Below are 19,466 nucleotides of genomic sequence, written 5' to 3'. Positions count from 1 at the left end.
CTGGGGGTACCGACGATGGGGATGGGGTGGGGAGAGGGGTTGCCGGCGGCAGTTGCATGTTGCCAATGGTGGGGCTGGGTTAGGGTTTAGGGTGTTTTTTTTAACAAAAAAATAAAAATTTTTTTTTTTTTTAAAACCAATCAATGAATGACACGTGTATTTGGTGGGTCCCATTTACGGATTTCATCCAAAAATCCGTTAGATGGTGGTGAAATCCAAATTTTGGTTTTTTTTTTTTTTTTTTTGTTATAATAAAAGTTTGAGATTTTGTGGTGTGATAATCCAATTTTTTAGAAATATATGGTGTTATTTTCTAAATTCTCCTTATTTTTAACACAATTTTTTATATATGGTTGGCCATATCGTATGGCGGGGTTACTTATTTAGGGGTTATTCGATCAAGGGTTACTTGGTCAGTCGGAGGTACTTGGTTAGGGGTTACTCGGTCAGTAGGGACTCAAGAGTTACTCTCACTCAGAAAACGCACTAACCGAATAAGTAACCCCAAAGTAAGTAGCCCTTGACCCACTAAGTAACACCTAAAAAGTAACCCCGGCGAAAACATGCTAACTGACTGAGTAACCCTAGAATCAGTAAACCCTAATTGATCGACTAAGTAACCCCTAGATAAATAACCCTTGAATAAGTAACCCCGACCACACGGTGAGGCCAGTCACACAGAAAAAGCATCGTATTTTTAATGAATTTTATTAATGCCTTGTTCAATTCCCCTTAAAAAAAGTAAAACTCGTATTCAATAAAAAATAAATTCAATTCAATAAGTTTTAGTTCAGTGGTATAAAATTAGGTTCAATTAAGTAAATTAGGTTCAGTTAAGTAAAACTTGTTTCAATTTTATAGATTTAATTTTTAATTAGTAAAAACAATAAACTTAAATAACAGATATAATAAGGAAGCTGTAAAAATAAATTTTAATTAGTTAAAATAAATCAATACAATAAAAAATAGTGAACTGAATTTATTTTTGCTAAATAGAACTGAACTTATTTTTCTATTTATAATTTTTTAAAAGTGAAGAGAAAAGAGACTTATTTTATAGAACATAAATTATTTTTAAAATATTATTTTTGTAAAGTCAGGGGGACAAATGGAAATCGCATAATTTGACAAAATTGTTGAAAAAAAAAATTGACACATAGATAGTTAAATAATTGTCCAAAATACTTTGGTCATATAATCCAAAAAAAAAAAAAAATACATAAATCAAAAGCACTTTTGTTCGAGGGAAGTTATAGGTTTTTGGTTGGAAAGATTTTTTGAGAACATAAGCTCTCTTCACCGCATTGCTTTGGTTTGGGGGTTTAGGGTTTAGCACATAGTCAACACCATTTTACCAAACACCCATACTTTGAGATTTAACAGTTACAACTAACATTTACCTTTACAACTATATTCTGCTGATTATGACATAATTATTGGTCAGTGCTAGGAGGACAAGTGAACATTGCAGAATTTGACAAAAATGTCGGAAAAAAAAAAAAAAAAAACTTGACACATAGATAGTTAAATAATTATCCAAAATACTCTGGTCATATAATCCAAAAAAAAAAAAATACATAAATAAAAGCACTTTTGTTTGAGGGAAGTTATAGGTTTTTGGTTGGAAAGATTTTTTTAAGAACATAAGCTCTCCTCATTGCATTTCTTTGATTTGGGGGATAATCCATAGTGTTCATTATTTCTCTCGGATCTTGAGGAAGAAGTTCAACATCATATATCAATTCTTCCTCTTCCCGTACGTGTTGCATTACTAGTACTTGAACTACTTATTTCCATATCATTTTGTTGAGTTAAGAAGATCATAACCTAGGAATTTCATTCATTTAGACGTGAGATATCGAAGATTACATTGCTCGGTTAGTTTTTTCATTACCTTGGACTAGTTTGAATTAGGCGAACCCTTATTGAAAATTTTGAATCAATAATTCAATTATCATATCATACAATCAATATTATCAAACAACTTAGCTTAGCACAATAAACAAGTTAACAATCAAACAACATTAACATTCTAACAAAATAACAATTTTCTATAATTCTATCTAAAACAAGTGTGGGGAAATAAAATTAACAAAACAACTCAAGTGATCCAAATTACACATACTGTATAAATTATTATCATTCAAACAATTAGAAATTGGGATTTAAACAATCTATACTATATACTAAAATAATCACCAAATATGACACTCGACATCATTTTTTAAAAAATTTTCCCTCCAAAATGCTATTTATTATTTTTTTTCTATTACTAAAAAAAAAACCTTAAATTCTAGTAATAAATTTTTTATACTATATATGTAACACATAAGAATTTATAAGATAGACATTAACTAAATTCATTTTTTTTTATAAAAGTGTTACATAAGTCATTTAAATTCAATTAACTCCATTTCAATTGATATCATCATTAATAAATCTTATTATTATGAATCCGTGCCAAAACTAGTTAAACTTAAAGATGAAAAATCTAATTTTTGAGATATTTTTTTATTAAAATTAAAAAACTATTTTTTTTGTTATCCCCCTCTCCCTCTGCCAGTGTTGTTGGTAACCTAATTTTTAATTTTGAATTAAGTACCGTATGAATAATTATATTTTCTAAACTTCAAATTAGAAAATAATTAGAAATTAGGACATTGCTAAAGCCAGTATACAATGATTCCGAACAACGCTCAAGCCAATTACTAGTTTTTACTTTGTACCTTTTTTTGGTGATAAAGAGAAGACGCCCTTTCGAATCGGAGTATCTCGCATAGCCACATGTTAAAACCGCCAGTGTTTATAGACAAGACCCCTTAAAAGTGGGAGAAGAGTAAAGTTGCCTTTAATAGAATTAGATCCCACAATTTTTTTTTTTCTCCGTAATTCAAGTGAGATACAATTCATACGAATCATACAATCTTTACCACTAGACTAATTTCTAGTCGATTCGAGCTAGTAACTACTTGAGTAGTTGGTCTAGTTCATTCGTGTACGTATTTCTAAGCCACTAGAAACTGGAAATGCATAAACTCCAGAAAATTAATCCTCGCACAACTCTTCATTTTCCATTTGTGCAGTGTATCAGATGAACAGCATAACTCCCTCTTCTTGCAACACTTTGTTGTTTAAATCCTCAACAAATCCCCTTTTTCCGCCATTAAAACCCATGTTCCTTTTCCCGCCAAAACCACCACTTTCCCTCTCCTCCTTCGTCTTCCTCCCCAAACTCCCATCTCCCAAATTTCACCCCAGAATTCTTGCCGGGTACCCCAGAAATTTTCTGGGTATTGTTTCTTGTTGCCAAAACCCACAGAATTCGGGTTGCCCGGCTTCTGATGACGAGTCCCAATTGGAGTTGGATCGGTTGGTGTCGCTGCTGCCGGAGGAGATGCGGTGTCGATTACGGCAGCACCCGGAGTTAGATAAGTTGATGGAAGTGGTAATGGATTTGGGTCGGAACCCAATAGCCCGGTTTCCTTCAGGCGATTTTGAGTTGTCGGATTGTCCTATTACATTTCAGGACCTTGAGTTTGCTACTTCTCAGGTATTGTTTATTATAGAGGTTTTCTGAAGATATTAGCTTTATCCTTAAATTAATTTAAAAACTTTGGAATTATTTCTGGGAAAATACTTTTATCTTGGCAATGGTTATTTCCTTGTTATATCATGAATTAGGGAGTTGGCAAAATAATATGATACAAACACTACATGATATTTGATAAATTTTTGTTTTGGATATGTAATGGCGGATGTTTAACTGTAATTAACTGAGTAGCGTTAGTGAAATTGTGAAGGTTAACTGAAATTGTTAAAATTAACTTATCCGTTGTTTGATTGATTTAGGCTTTGTTCTCTTTACCTGAAATAATTTGAGGTTAGTTTGGCTTAATTTATTTGTGCTTATATATACAGGAGTACGTAGTAAGAGAAATATTATTAGGTGGTGTCTTGTTGGATTCGGCTCAATTTGATTTTTCAAAATTCCTATATTTCATACGAGTACATTTTTGATGTTGTTAATATTCGTCTGGTTTGGTTTGAGTCTTTCTGGTTTGTACTGATTTTACTGATTAATTTACTTGCATTTTTTTGTAGAATATTGTATTTCTTCCTCTTCCCATTACGAGTCTTTTGATCAAAGTAACCAATTATAAATATTGTGAGTTGCCGGTGACAGATATTTGGAGAAATAGTTCAATGATAGAGTAGTTCTCCTTGCTTGTATATGGCCAAAGATTTATGAGGCATTTGAAATGTCTGGTGTATGCAGCTGCATTGGCATGATTAGCCGGAGAACTGGTCTTTATTCTTTCCATGGGTGACCACAACAGTTAGGTGTTAGGGACTTAGGGCTGTAAGATAGATATTTTTGTATTTTCATGCTGACGTTTCTAGTATGACATACCATGACAATACTCAATACCTGAAATTTGTCTTTGTCTTAGGTCGGTGATTTTGCAGTTGACAACCGAGCAGGAATCAGCCGCACTTTACATCGGATCAGTGCTGTCAGGAACAGGAAAAATGCAATTATTGGCCTGACCTGTCGTGTAGGCAGGGCTATAACTGGAAGTGCTGATTTGTTGAGAGACTTGGTGAAAGATGGAGCTTCATTGTTACTCATTGGGCCTCCAGGAGTTGGGAAAACTACCATTATTAGGTCAGAGCATCTCAATTGTCTTGCAATATAACAATAAAATGAAACAAACTCTTCTGTGCGAAGTATCACTTTAGAAGTTTAAATCCATGCATAGTTGCTCTATGCAACTGTGTTGATGTTGCATGTATGGAATGTCTATCAGCTGTATACTTTTTTTTTTTTTTTTAATTATGGATCAATTTCGGGGTGTGTAGCTCTTTTTGATTTGAATCGAATGCTTCACTCTGTCCTCTAGGAGCTTATGTAGGTTTCTTAAAAGCCATTGACTTTTTGTCCTGATGTTCTAGTGTCCATAAAAGTGAGCCTTGACCTATCTTTTATCCTTTATTTTTCTTCATTGTTTATTTGGATAGAAGCCCAAGGTAATTCTGTAATAAAGAACCGTCCTGATTTATCTTATGATAGAAGCATGGATGACAAATTATTATATGTTGTTGCTTCACTTTATAAAGATTGATTGACGGGACTAACAGCAATGGCGTAGACCTAGACCTAGAGCATACTCTGCGAGGACTGCGACCACTGCCCCCATTTCCTACCCAATTGCCACTGCTTAAATTTATGGGTTTTATTTATGGTCTTCATTATAAAGATATAATTTTAAATATTTGACTTTTAGTTTTAGGGGTTTTAAGAAAGGGAAAAACAATCAACCACCTTGATTTCCTTATTTGTTGTTTGTTAGAACTTTTCAATCATTAATTATATTCCCAGGTTTCTTCCACTTTTGTCTACCATAATTCACCACCCCATTAGGAAATCATCCTAACCCTCAAATTTCTCTTAATCCAACTAACATTAACAATCACTTTGACCATACAATCATACAGGTGCCGCCACATTTTACCCCCCAAAACCACCCACCTACGCACCCACCATCAAAAACCATCCCAACCCCCCTTGGAAACCACACCAACTGCCCTCAAAATTACCTTAACCATCATCAAAACAACCCACCCCCAACCTAAAATCTATTTACCCACCACCGAAAACAATTTGTCCACCATCACCCACCCACACAAATTTACATCTGGAAAAATTTGGAAGATGGTGATGCTCTCCATGTTATTGCACTAGAGAATGTGGTGTTGACCTTTCTTATGCCAAAATGTGTGAGATGGTGCTGTTGGTAGTGGTGGTTGTAGAGTGGGAGATAATTATGTGAAAGAGAGGACTTTTTTATTTTTTTTTTTATTTTTCCCCCCTTTCTCTATTTACAATCAGCATGAAAAACTTTCAGTGTTTTTTCGTTCCTTTCTCCCTAAGTCCCTTTCTTAATTTTATTTCCTTAATCTTATGCAAACCAAATGCCCCCTTATTATTCTTTGTTGTAACCTGTCTTAGCATGGATAATATGATTTTTGGACTCTTCTTGTCTAACATAGTTGAATGGCATGAGACATATTTGTAGCTTTTTTATGCTTTAGCTGAGATGATTGTGTTCATTGCATTTGCAAATGATAATTATGTGGTGGAGCCCTCTAGTAGAGTTTTTGAAGATAAGTTGTGGTTGAGTTATCTATTATTGTTGTTGTTTTCCAAATCATAAATTTGCGAATAGGAGCACAATGTGAAGTAAGTGATAGATATGGGAACAAGAATAGAGAGCGGATGCACTGTTGCCAAGATTCTTTTCAAGACCCACTTCACCCATTACCCACCCGAAAACGGAACAAGGGAAGGAACAAAGGATGCCTTTGTGTAAATATGCTACCAGGACATGCCATGCTGCCAAAACATGACCCAAGGGACAACCCTTGTGTTGGTTGTGGGGGGCTTTTCCAGGGCACTTCTTATTCAAGCAATGTCAAAATTTTTCGATGCCATTTTATGGAATTATATGCGGATTTTGAATCATGACAATGTGCAGTTTTCGATATTGAAGTATAATGTTTTTTTACAATGATAATAAATTGTGAATTTTGATAATAATCTTTAACTAATAATCAAAGAATGTACAATGATACAATCTCTTGGGTTAGTTGTGAGAAAAAATCAGGGAAGTGAAGCCTTTTGGCATTAAGCATGCTTTTCAATCTCTTGGGTCTTGTGGCTGGAGATGAGTGGTAGGATATTTTAGGGTAGACATTTTGGTGAGCCATCTTTTTGCTTGGATGTGTAATTTTGATGTTGCTTTGTGGAGGCCTTTCTTTTAAGCTATGTTACTTGAACTCGGGTACCATGTCCGACATGTGTACGTGGCCAAGTGTCCGACATGGGTACGTGTCCAAGTGTCCAACTATGCTATTTTATAAAAAATTCCATGATTTTGAACTAAAATGAAATGTTTAAGTGTCTTACCCACGTCCGAGTGTCCATGTTTGACATGAGTACTCGAGGTGAGATGAAGAGCCCGAGTAACATAGCTTTTAAGGATAATTTTGAATGAGGCACAATGTAATTGACAATTACTTGTATTTATTTTAGGAGCCTTAGGACTTGTTCTCTTCATCTTGTTTCAGATACTTATTACTTACTCCTTAATAAATTCAGATAGATTAGACCATTGCTATATATCGTTAATTGCTTATTAAAAAATTTATGAAAATTACATATTTGAAAAGTTCATAATGAGACGAATCTAACAAGATCCATTTTGATAATATTTTTCTTTATAAATTAGTATTAAAATGCGGTCAAAGTTTAGTCAAATTATTAAATCAGATCAGACATAATAAAAAATTCAGATTAAATCTTATTAAAATCAGACTAGATCTACTTGTTTCAGGTCAAGAGAACAAGCTCTTCCTGGACTTAGTCTCATTTTGATGTGTGTTAGATATTGACTATTTCCATGATCCTTTCTGCAGAGAAGTAGCTCGCATGCTTGCTGATGATTATCAGAAACGTGTGATGATTGTTGACACTTCAAATGAGATTGGCGGGGATGGTGATATACCACATGCTGGAATTGGAAGTGCTCGACGTATGCAAGTACCAAACGCAGATATGCAACACATGGTACTAACACATATACAACTAATACAAGGGCATTCTTCCTTTTTATATTACAATAAAAGAATGCAGATTTCATGTTAGAATGTCAGATTATTATTATTTTATTTTTAACAAGGAGAAAGATGTATTTCATCGCTCAATGAAATTATCATACGTATATGTCCTTAGTGTTCCAGGCAGTTCACAAAGAGGTCATAGGCCTTATAGCCATTTGTGACATAGGAATCTAGGTTTCCTAGTATATGTGACCACTAGATTCTCAAATCTTTCCCTTATCAATCAATCAATCAATCAATCAAAGCCTTAATCCCATAAGTGCGGTTAGCTAACATGAACCAAATTTGACTATTCCGTGTAGTCATCAACATAAATTTTCCTCCTCCATCCCTTACGATCCAATGCTTCATTCTCATGTAAATCCATACACTTCATATCCATCCTAACTCCTTCCAACCAAGTCATTTTCGGTCTTCCTTATCCAATGCTTCATTCTCATGTAAATCCATACACTTCATATCCATCCTAACTCCTTCCAACCAAGTCATTTTCGGTCTTCCTTTCCCTCTCCCTCGTTTAACCCTTCCATGGTCCTAATCTTCCACACTTCGCACCGGTGCACCCTCGAGTCTCCGTCTTACATGCCTAAACCAACGCAAGCGATTTTCCCTTAGTTTATCTGCAATGCCTGCCACACCTACTTTCTTGCGAATAACCTCATTTCTGATTCTATCTCTTAGAGTGTTCCTACACATCCGCCTTAACATGCGCATTTCCGTGACCTCCATCTTTTTAATGTGCTCCTTCTTAGAGTGTACCATAGAGCAACACTGGTCTTATGACAATCTTGTAGAATTTTCCCTTGAATTGTAAGGGAATGCTTCGGTCACATAACACTCCTGTGGCCGCTCTCCATTTAAGCCACCCTGACTTAATCCTGTGGGCCATGTCTTGATCAATGTCACCATCCTTCTTTCTGGATAATCGACCCAAGATACTTAAAACATTCACTCATGGTCAAATCCTTTCCATCCAAACTCACTACTTCATTGCTTATCCCCCTCTGGATACCAAAACGACATACCAAATATTCAGTCTTACTCCGACTTAGCTTAAACCCTCTACATTCCAACCTCTGCCTCCATTGCTCCAACTTGGCATTAACCCCATCCTTAGTTTCATCCACCATAACAATATCATTTGCAAACAACATACACCATGGAACCTCATCTTGAATTGGTTTAGTTACTTCATCTAGAACCGTTTCAAAAAGAAAAGGGCTTAATGCAGACCCTTGATGCAATCCGATTGTAATAGGGAATTCTTTTGTCAACCCTCCACATGTCCTTACATTTGTTGACACATCCCGATACATATCCTTAACCAGGTCCACGTACCTTCGTGGGATATCTTTCTTCAACATTGCCACCAAAGTACCTCTCTTTGCACCTTGTCATATGCCTTCTCTAAATCAATAAATACCATATGAAGATCCTTCTTCTTTACCCTATAAAACTCCATCATTTGTCTTATCAATTGGATTGCTTCCATAGTAGATCTCTCAGGCATAAAGGTTATCCGAAATGCTTGTACATGCCCTCAACCTATGTTCAATCACCCTTTCCCACAACTTCATAGTGTGGCTCATAAACTTGATCCCTCGATAGTTAGAACAATCTTGAGTGCCTCCTTTGTTTTTATAGACCGAGACCAAGGTGCTCTTCCTCCAATCTTGCGGGATCCTTGTAGCCTTCCATATCTTGTTGAAGAGGTTTGTTAACCAATCAATAGCAATCTTACCCAAACACCTCCACACCTCTATCGGTACACCATCGGGACCAACCGCCTTCTCAGGCTTCATCTTCTTCGGTGCAATCTCCACCTTTACTCTCCTAATCTTCCGCACATACTCCATGTTGATTTTTTCATAACTCATGGAGGTATCTCCTGTCACAACTCCATTACTTCCATTAAACAATTCATCGAAGTACCCCTTCCACTTGATGTCCTCCTCTTGTATTAGGAACATTTGGTTCTTATCTTTGACACATTTCACCATGCCAATATCCTTCCTTGCCTCTTGTCTTCTCTTTGCCATCTTATAAGTGATCTTTTCTCCCACCTTAGAGTCAAGCTTTTCATAAACCTCCTGATAAGCCTTTTCTTTTGCTTGGCGAACAGCTGCCTTTGCCTTACTCTTAGCCTCCTTATACGCTTACTCCTACATTTTCCCATGATAGCAATCCCTTTTTTGCTTAATTATTGTTTCACCTCTTCATCCCACCACGAGGTATCTCTCTGTATCAAAGATCTTCCCCTTGATTCCCCTAAGACCGGCCACTCTCAGGAAATAGTTCTTCGTTTGTAACCAAAACATGTCTGGATCCACCTCTATATCCCAATCCGCCTCCTTAATTACCTTTTCTGTATAAAGTTTAGCCTTTGCATCCCTTAGAGTCCACCATCTTATCCTTGGCTCCTCTTGTCTTCCTTTTCTCTTCGCATTCTCTTTCAAACGAATAGTCATTACCAAAAGCCCGTGTTGGGTGACCACACTCTCTCCTTGGGATGACCTTGCAGTTTAAGCAACTTTGTCTATCCGTGCTCCTTGTGAGCAGGAAGTCTATTTGTGTTGCATTTGCTCCACTCCGAAAAGTTATTAAGTGTGAATCCCGCTCTTAAACCAAGTATTAGCCAAAATTAAATCTTATGATTGGGCAAAATCCATAATAGCTTCACCACCTGCGTCCCTCTGCCCATACCCAATGCCTCCATGGACACTCTCATAGCCATCTCGACTTGCCCCAACGTGCCCATTTAAATCACCTCCAATATATAACTTCTCTGAGTGGTGGACACCTTGTACCACCTCGTCTAAATCCTCCCAAAATTGTCGTTTCTCTTTTGCATCCAAACCAAATTGGGGAGCATAAGCACTAATAACATTCACAATCTCCTTGCCACATAGCAACTTTACTCTTATCAACCTATCATTCTTCTGATAGACCTCGATTACCTCTTTTGACAACCTCTCATTGAGAATCACACCAACTCCGTTCCTAGTCTTGAGGCTCGCTTCTTGTCTAACGTACCACACCTTATACCTCCCAAAACCAAGCCTCGAGCTCCTTCTCCTGTCCACCTTGTCTCTTGGAGGCACATGATGTTTACGCGTCTTCTCTTTATCACATCTACCCCTTCTGCTGATTTCCCCGTAAGAGACCCCACATTCCAAGAACCAATCTGCAAATTAGAGTCCTTTCTCCCACGCTCCCTCATCCCACGTGCACTTGTACCACGCTCCCTCCATTTCCCAACTGCAAGCCCTTGATCATTTGACACCACACTTGGGCAATGTGGCGCGTCGCTTCAGGGCGACGACCTAGCAACCCTTGCATACTTATCACCGCACCCGGGTCTGGGAAGTGCAGCGCGTCGCTCAGTAGGGAACACCCTAATGGCACGCCCTGCTCATTTGACACCACACTCGGGCAATGTTGCGCGTCGCTTAGCTGAGGAATAACAAAATTTGTACACTTTTGGAAGGAAATTATATGATTATGGTACATGATCTGGTTCCTAGCAAACTAGGTACTATAACTGCAATGAGAGCAGCGATTCTGAATTTAAGAACAAAAGCTCTGTTCTTCTTAGAGCTAGCTTTATGCTTTGTAATATTAGGTATTCTAGGGAAGTGCTTAAAGTGGAGAAGGAATGGCTTATTTGATAAGATTACATAAGGGATCCACCGATCCATAAAGTTTTTGACATGTTTTGAGAATCATTTGGATGCTTTGGTGAAAAAGCTCGAGAGCATCTTATAGGGTCATCTGTGATCTTCCCTCTCTGCTTTCTTCATCTCATGACCTAAATTTTTTCCTCCTAAATAACCCGAATAGATCAAAAAAGGATGCTTTGATAATATCAACTTAACAGACTTCGTAGAGGGTAAACTTTTTAAATGTCTCAAGGTTATGACAGGTAAGTCTCTGTGTACTATATTTTCCTTACCAGAGTGGAAGATGTGTGTAATATAATTTGGAAAGGGCTATGTTGGTGGCCTGGTAGGGTCTTTTAGAGACTTAAGGTGGGGTTGGAGTAGGCTTCCATTCCATTCACTGTGAGGAATTGATACTTTGTTGTTTGTCTTCTCAGTGCTATTGATATTTTATAGCATGTTTTCGTGATTTTTGGATTTTGATTCATATTCAACTGTGAAAATCAACCTCTGTTATTTTAGCATAGGAGGAATTAATTTAAATTGAGAATATATTTAGGGATTTTTCTGCATCAGTTTGTCAAACTTATTCGAGGGTGCTGGTGGGAGTTTTTTTTTTTTTTTTTTTTTTTTTTTTTTTTTTTTTTTTTTATAATTTTTTTTTTTAATTTTCTTTGTGAGGCTTTCTAGTTACCAATGACCGTGGGTACGATTTCACTTGATCTCTGGATTATGTTGTTGCAAGCTTACTTATTTAACATTGCTCTCTACCATCTCTTTTTCAAGACTCCAATGATTGTTGTACATAGGATTTTTCTGTGGTTGATGGTGAAAGAAAAGATTATTTTCTAAGTGAGATATGCTGTGTCTGGAAGGAGATCTGGGATATGGTAGAATGGTGTCTGGAGTGTTTCTCTAGTTAGGATGTTGGATATGGCGTCTCTTGAATCAGAGTTCCATTGGTATCATTTTCCAAAGAGTAATGAGGGCTGCACCAAAGTGGGTTGGGCTTCAAATGTGAAGCGATATGTAACAGACTGGCATAGAGGGTGGGGCACTATGGGCAGTGACTTACGTATCTGTTAAGGGTTATGTGGAGAATAAGTAGAGAATTTCATAAAGGAGAGAGAAGGCCTGTGATGGTAAAAAAAATTACATGATTAAATTGCAACACTTGTTTGTCTTTGGAAATAATTCTTGTATTCTCTGCCCAATTACATATCATATACATGATTGCCATTTACAGTTGTGTGCACTGACTGATCAAAATATTGGTCAATGGAATAATAGTTGCTGTATCTTATTCAGGTATTGATAGAAGCAGTAGAAAATCATATGCCTCAGGCGATTGTAATCGATGAGATTGGAACAAAACTCGAAGCGATGGCTGCCAGTACGATTGCTCAGCGTGGAATACAGCTAGTCGCTACAGCTCATGGAATCACCATTGAGAACTTGATCAAGAACCCTGCACTGGATATGCTTGTCGGAGGAATACAAGTACTGAATACATTCTCCTTATTTTGTTGTTCAAGATTATTATTACCTCCATTCCTGATATGACTAGTTGCATTAATGAGATTTTTCATCCATGATTGGATAGGTAGAATAATGGCGGTGCATTGAAATGTACATATATGATTGAATCTTCTAGAAAGAAAGTGTATATTTGGGTAAATCTGAAAAGGTCAATTTGGAAAGTTATTGCTGTTATTATCTTGAATTAAGAGGCAGTGACCATTTATAAGCATTGAATATGATTTGCACATCAGCTGGGTTTTGCCTTAAGTGACACATTTGAGGATACATAGTATGACTTCCACTGACTTTTTTTGTTCAATCTTGCCGTCCCTAAAGTATTTACATCGTGCTTAAAGTGAATGACTAGCTACCAAAATTTCCTTGAAATCAATATTGGCCTTAAATATAAGCAACAAGAACAATGGGAACCGAACCCGACCACAAATTCAAAGATGCTTCTGCATACTGATAGCTGTTTATATTCCTTTGAGGGGGGTGGGGAGGGGAAGGGGTGGAGAGGGTGCCAATTTTAAACAAGAAAATTAGAATAATTCTTACAGTAATTTCTTTTTATTTTCATTTTTAATCTTTTATGTGTCATCTTTGCCTCAATGTTTCAAGCTACATGAGTCTTATAAATACCATCACTTCCATTCGTATTATTGTGAACATTACATTAACAATTTTATTTTTCTACCAAAAGTTGCTATTCCAAAAAATAGAATAAATCCAAAGTACTGCAATCTCTTATCTAATACTCTGTACTATATAACTGTAACATTTATACTATTGTTCATTTGGCAGAGCGTAACTCTGGGTGATGAAGAGGCAAGTCGGAGGCGTGTTCAGAAAACGGTTCTGGAGAGAAAAGGACCTCCAACTTTCCATTGTGCTGTAGAGATAATTTCAAAAACAGAGTTGCGAGTGCACCGAAGCTTAGGAGCAACAGTTGATGCCATACTTGCAGGTATGTTTAACATCAAACACTAATTTATATCATCTACTGTTTGATGGTTTGTGACTAAATCATAATATGATTCTATTTATCATTTTTGGTAGACAATCTTTAGATTATGGGGTCCACAAGATGAATTTGAGAACGGCTGACCACTATATCCTCCATTGTACACCTTTATTAACTATTTATGCAGGCCGATGCCCAGACTTTGATGTACGGAAGGTGAATCTTCATGGAGTGCAAGGAACTGAAGAAAGTGAACCATTTGTGTCCCAAATCAATGGCAGAAATGTACAAGTTGAACCTGAAAATTTTCTGCCTGAAGCTGTAGAAAATGCTGAAAATAATAGTCTTCTGAGGTCTTCTTCACCTTCTGAAAAGATTTCTGATGATGTGAGACCCCTTCGTATATTTGTCTATGGGGTAAGATGTCATCTAAGATATTGGATTTTGCATAAAAAAATGAGTTCAACTCTTCCTGCTTATGACTCTTGAAAAAATTTAGGGTTTTGATTTTAATCACTAATCACTTAATCAGATATATACTTTGTTTGTCAACTGTGCTCTCCAAAATCATTTTCAAATTTCTTCTTTGAATAAATCTATAGACAATTACTCCATAATAAGAAGTAAGCCAACAACGATCTTGATGAATACCTCACCTCATTTGACATTAGCTTCCAAACACAATGTCCTGCAGAAAGAGGAAAATGTAGATGAAAATGTTACTAGGGTTTTATTGTTTACCTTTAATTGAATAATATTTAGTAGATGTGCAACTTTTCAGTTAAACTGATGAAAAAAATGTGGTAGTAATTAAATTTTCTTTGTATGGAAAATCCCAACACCACCCTTATTCAACAGATCTTGGAGGCAACTGTGATGCAAGGGGTCAAAAAGTTGAATTTGGATGATGAAGTTGAGTTGACTGATAATTTTAGCGAAGCAGATGTACTACTAGCTCTGCAATCCAAGCTTAAGAAGAATCTGGGGATCCAAGCTACTGCCAAATCTCATGGCAAACTTGTATATGCGACCAAGGTATTCTTTTCTATGTTTCAACTTCTATACCCTTTTTTCAGAATCAATTGTTGACCAGGGCTATAGATTTCTTGCAGACCAGCTCTTTGGTCCAAGTAACTAAGGCACTTCGCTCATTAGTGAACGACTATGACTATGAGTATGAGGACATATCAAAGGCTTTTGAACCAGAAGATGGTCTAAATACTTCAGAAAAGATCGATGCCCTTGAGGTAATGGATATAGTTTCTGTTCACTCCTTGGGAGTTGTGATCTAGCTGTGAAGATAAAGTGTTAATTTTCTGTTTAGCCCTTGCATGTTTCCAGTTGGGATAAATGATCGCTGCTCCAAAATGGATGTACATCCAGATTATATGTGTTCCTTTGTTTCTTAGCGGCAATAGTGCTTGAAGTGCAATAGTATTGATACATATAGGATTGTTGGATGGCATAAGTGATGGAAAAAAAGAGATAATAAGAGGGTCCATCAGACATGTTTGAGCAGCATGCAAATTTCTTCAAGTCATTAAGGATCATGGCACACACATGACACATCAACACCAGAGCAAGATCAATGTCATCAATCATAGCATCATCACATTGATGAAAGCTTATGAAGATTTTAGGACATTGTGAAATTGGGGACCCTATAAAAAGTTTATCTGATTTCAGCAAGTATCATGTATGGGGCAGAAAGTACTCAACAAGCATGCTTACCCTTTTTACATTCCACACCTGTATTCAAGGGCACCATTGGGCTTCCCCTTCATAACTACACAATTGGGGGTCAATAAGCTGAAAAGTAAATCATAAGAATGCTTAAATTCTTTTTAGTAAACCTTAAACGAGGTGGATAGAGCAAATTCTGACATTTATGTCCTAACATGGGTGTTAGTCCTGATGAGCAGCTTTTCCTTGGTACAAGGAGATATGATAGCCAATAGTGTTCCTCTATATAATTATAGAGTCATTCTTGCCATTACTTTGTATGTTCTTTTGCCTTCTTGGTGAGGTCCATGTGTATTATTATTGGGGCATTAGAGATGTATCTTTGGAGTTTAAGTTTGTTCCGATCTTGTTGAAATAAGTGTTTCAAGGTTGATGGCTCAATCATGAGCTGAACAACATAGCTAACTTGCCTTTTTCATTTTATTTTATTCAATTTTTTTTTTTTTTTTACTGTATTTTGAAGCCATCCTTTCAAGTTTCAACAGATGGTTTAAGAATTATCTGACTATCATGTGGTTTTGTTATGTACCTTCTAAATATATATAGTATAGATTTGATGTAAATGTGTACTTGTAGAAAATTGAAAAATAGTAGATCAATGACGGGATATTTCTGAGTGGCAAGCTATGATGATGGTATTACTAAACTTTTTAGCAATTGTGGGGAAATTATATGGTCCTTGATGGTCTATGTATTTTTCTTCTTTTTCTCTTATTTGACCACTTATCATAAAATCCTTTGTTCTATTCAAATTTTTAGCAGGAAAATAAAATTCGTCCTCAGATGTGCTCTAAGACTATAGGCTACACACTTACACTTATGGTCCTAATAAGAAGAAAGCAATATGTGGTCCAACTCATACAAGATGTGATAGAAATTTTTCTGTATCAGCTACACTTTGATTTAGATGTGGAACCTAGATATATCTTGGAAGATTTTTGGCTGTGTATTTTTTGGGTGGAGAGGAGTAAGGGAATTTTCTATCTGTCTTTGCAGGGTGAACTTGTAGTATTCATGAAGAAATATTAAGTTTATGCTTTCATTTTTACAGGAAGCAAGAATCGCTATTGAGCAAAATGTTATCCTCAAAGGGGAGCCTGTGGAGTTATTGCCCAGGCCTCCCCACATCTTGTCCCTTCAAGTGGACCTTGCACAAAAATATCAGCTGCAGTCAGAGATCGTAGGTCAGGGGGCAGAATCACGCCTCCGTATAATTCCTTTTTATGCAAATGCTTTTGGGAAACAGGACACAGAGGCAGCTGATGCTGACCATGCTGCAACCACCACTGATGAAGTCATGGACATCATTGACAATGCAAATGGCTCACCATACTCTCTTGATAGATTACCTATACTGCCAGACTATCCATTAAGCTGACGAGAAATGACATTCTTGAGTGCAACACAAGCTGATTTGAATCTTATTCGTGAGACTCCCAAGCTGTATAATTTGTAAAAAAAAAAAAAAAAAAAGAAGTCTCTCCTATCTGTATAATTTTTTTCTCTTGTTGTTCCCTTTATCATTCTGACTTCTCATATAATTGAGCAGTTACCAATGTTGACGGTCTGTTTCAGATGAATTTTCTTTTATTTGTGATTACAGTAGTATATATTGTCCTCACCATCTTAAGAAAGCTGCCAATGTCTTGTACGACAGGAGTACCTACGGAGATGCGAACTTCATGACGAAAAGGAGAGGAAAAAATATATTAAGCTAAAATTGGGTTTTTCTTACTATATTAAAACACATTGTTTGTGTCTCTTAAATCAGAATTTGATATGTTATTTCAATTTTTTAAAGCCTGTTTTGCTAGTCACAGACTTATAGTCCCTAACATATATCTTTGACTTCTACTAATGAAAGCATTATTGCATACAAATAAGGAATTTGTACTTGCCTGTTACAGCTACCTTTGAGACTGCAAGGTTTTATAATTGTTCATCATGGTATAATCTCATTTCACTGCCTTGCTGCTGTAAGCTTGTTTTTAACCTCACGAAATCTGATGTAGGAGACAAAAGCTTGTGATAAGATGGACACATAGAAGTAAATGATGATAATGTATCCTGGCATGAAGTTCAAGGTTAGCATTACATTTACCTTTGTTCTTATTAATTATCTTGAAACAATCAATTTTTTTCCTAGTGGATCTCTTATGATGGCGTATTGCATTGCATATTCCTATTGACAGATTGATGATTGGTCCAAGTTTTGGTATGCTGATGAGTTCAGGACTTGTACAGGTGACTCGTTCATCTTTGCCTAGATTTTTGGGTGATTAAATTTGGTTTATCTTTGTCAACTTGTCACATTCAAGATGAGACAGGACTTGGCTATTATTATTAAACAATGATGTGTCTTAGTGTACTGTGTTTAAGAGTCTTGGTAAATCCTTGTGATCTATCTTCACCCATCATGGATCTTCTCTTATTTCGATCTCAGGATGTCATATTGTGCCATTTATTTATACTTTTGAAATACAATGTATATGATAAATGAAGAAAAGGAAACTGTCAATTTATGGGATATGGATATTAGAGTTTGTTAGTATAATCCATACGTATTAATTATGCACATGTTCGTGAGATGACATGGTGTCGCGTCTCAAGGGTCTTACAATATGAATGTGACCTATATTGTCTTCAACATCATGATTGGAATTCAAGAGTTTTGGAGCATAAATTTTAGGTTACCGTTGAAATTCTTGAAAATATACCTTTTTGTACTGTATGTTCTTTTGCAAAGATATATGAAGACTACAATATGAATGTTAAGTTCTCTCATCTGAAATTAATAGTATTAATAAACATAATGACCTTAACAACAGATTATAACAGTTGATGTGGTAATGCAATGGTCTATAATGGGTGTCGTGTTGTAATAATAAAGAAATACATTACATAAAAGGTAGCCATGGAACAGCAAGTTGTAAAGCCATCACAAAACGGCACTGATTTCATTACTTAGTATAATCAGCTTAGAGTTTTCCTCTGGAGTTCTTTAATATTAAAAAAATACTCTTAAGATCAGTGTAACTTGAAAGAAATCAAACATAAAGGCCAGTTATGTGAGTAATGGACTGTGTAGTAAATGGCACTAACTTTCCAAATGGAATTTTTGTTTATTCCACCAAAAAATTCAAGTAGATAAAAGTAGTATTATCTTATAGGTATTACATTTGGATAAGTACCAATTTTATTGTTCAAGCCTACCCTTTCACCTGGTTGCCTACTTTGGCTTAGCTAACTGGTTGAATCTATATTTTTAATTCAGAAACTTCCACATCCGTACAGTCATTCATATTTTGTTTACTTACTACTTTTGCAATTTCTTGTTTATAGTAGCAAGTTCAAATGCTTGCCGCTTTTTGTGATTATTAAATAAAACTTTTAATTAAAGTCAACTCCTTTTTAATCACTTGAAAAACAACTATTATCAGTCAGTTCTGCGTTAGGTGATGAACTGCTGTAATCATTGTACTGTCAACTTCTGTATACTATCTGCTAGTGACCTGTCAATTACTTGATTGTTAAAATGCTGCTTAGCACAAATTTATACTTAATGAATCCTTAAAACCTTTGGATAAGATGAATTTTAATCATTGACTTCTGCAGCCCTTTTCTTTTGACTCACTCACCCTCCTTTCTCTTATCTTCAAACTTTCGGTTGATTGTCAACCATCCTATATAATCATTGCATCCATACATAACCTTTTAACTGAAAATTTTAATTTTTTACTAAAACTGCTATCTCATACATGTCATCTTTACACCAAGCTATCTCTTTTATTCAGTTGCCCATATACTATTCTCTGTCCACAATCTGCCGCCCACCCTCTTTGTTGATTCGACTCTTCTATTTATCTTAAGTATATGTATCAGACATTCGAGTATTCGAC

At 36.0% G+C, this 19,466-nt stretch overlaps 1 protein-coding gene across 1 annotated transcript; it reads left to right on the top strand.

Moving 5' to 3' along the window:
- The first annotated feature begins 3,002 nt into the window (after window positions 1-3,002).
- Window positions 3,003-17,164, top strand: LOC110737772 (uncharacterized protein ycf45-like). Its single transcript, XM_021918119.1, has 9 exons — window positions 3,003-3,550; window positions 4,452-4,666; window positions 7,477-7,627; window positions 12,648-12,839; window positions 13,665-13,827; window positions 14,012-14,241; window positions 14,683-14,859; window positions 14,937-15,071; window positions 16,619-17,164. Exons 1-9 carry the CDS (start codon window positions 3,092-3,094, stop codon window positions 16,943-16,945), a joined length of 2,049 nt encoding a protein of 682 aa, XP_021773811.1. The 5' UTR covers window positions 3,003-3,091; the 3' UTR covers window positions 16,946-17,164.
- The last annotated feature ends 2,302 nt before the right edge of the window (window positions 17,165-19,466 follow it).

Source organism: Chenopodium quinoa, unplaced genomic scaffold, assembly GCF_001683475.1.
Source record: "Chenopodium quinoa cultivar QQ74 unplaced genomic scaffold, ASM168347v1, whole genome shotgun sequence".
NCBI classification, from domain to species: Eukaryota; Viridiplantae; Streptophyta; class Magnoliopsida; order Caryophyllales; family Amaranthaceae; genus Chenopodium; species Chenopodium quinoa.
Note: the sequence above shows the minus strand (reverse complement) of the source record. Positions and strands in the feature narration are given on the sequence as shown.

What these genes read in the sequence shown, in the direction of transcription:
- LOC110737772 (XM_021918119.1), top strand. Translation starts at nt 3,092, where the DNA reads ATGAACAGCATAACTCCCTCTTCTTGCAACACTTTGTTGTTTAAATCC. An exon ending in ACGCAGATATGCAACACATG is followed by an intron (nt 7,628 to 12,647) that starts GTACTAACACAT and finishes TATCTTATTCAG; the next exon opens with GTATTGATAGAAGCAGTAGA. An exon ending in TTCGTATATTTGTCTATGGG is followed by an intron (nt 14,242 to 14,682) that starts GTAAGATGTCAT and finishes CTTATTCAACAG; the next exon opens with ATCTTGGAGGCAACTGTGAT.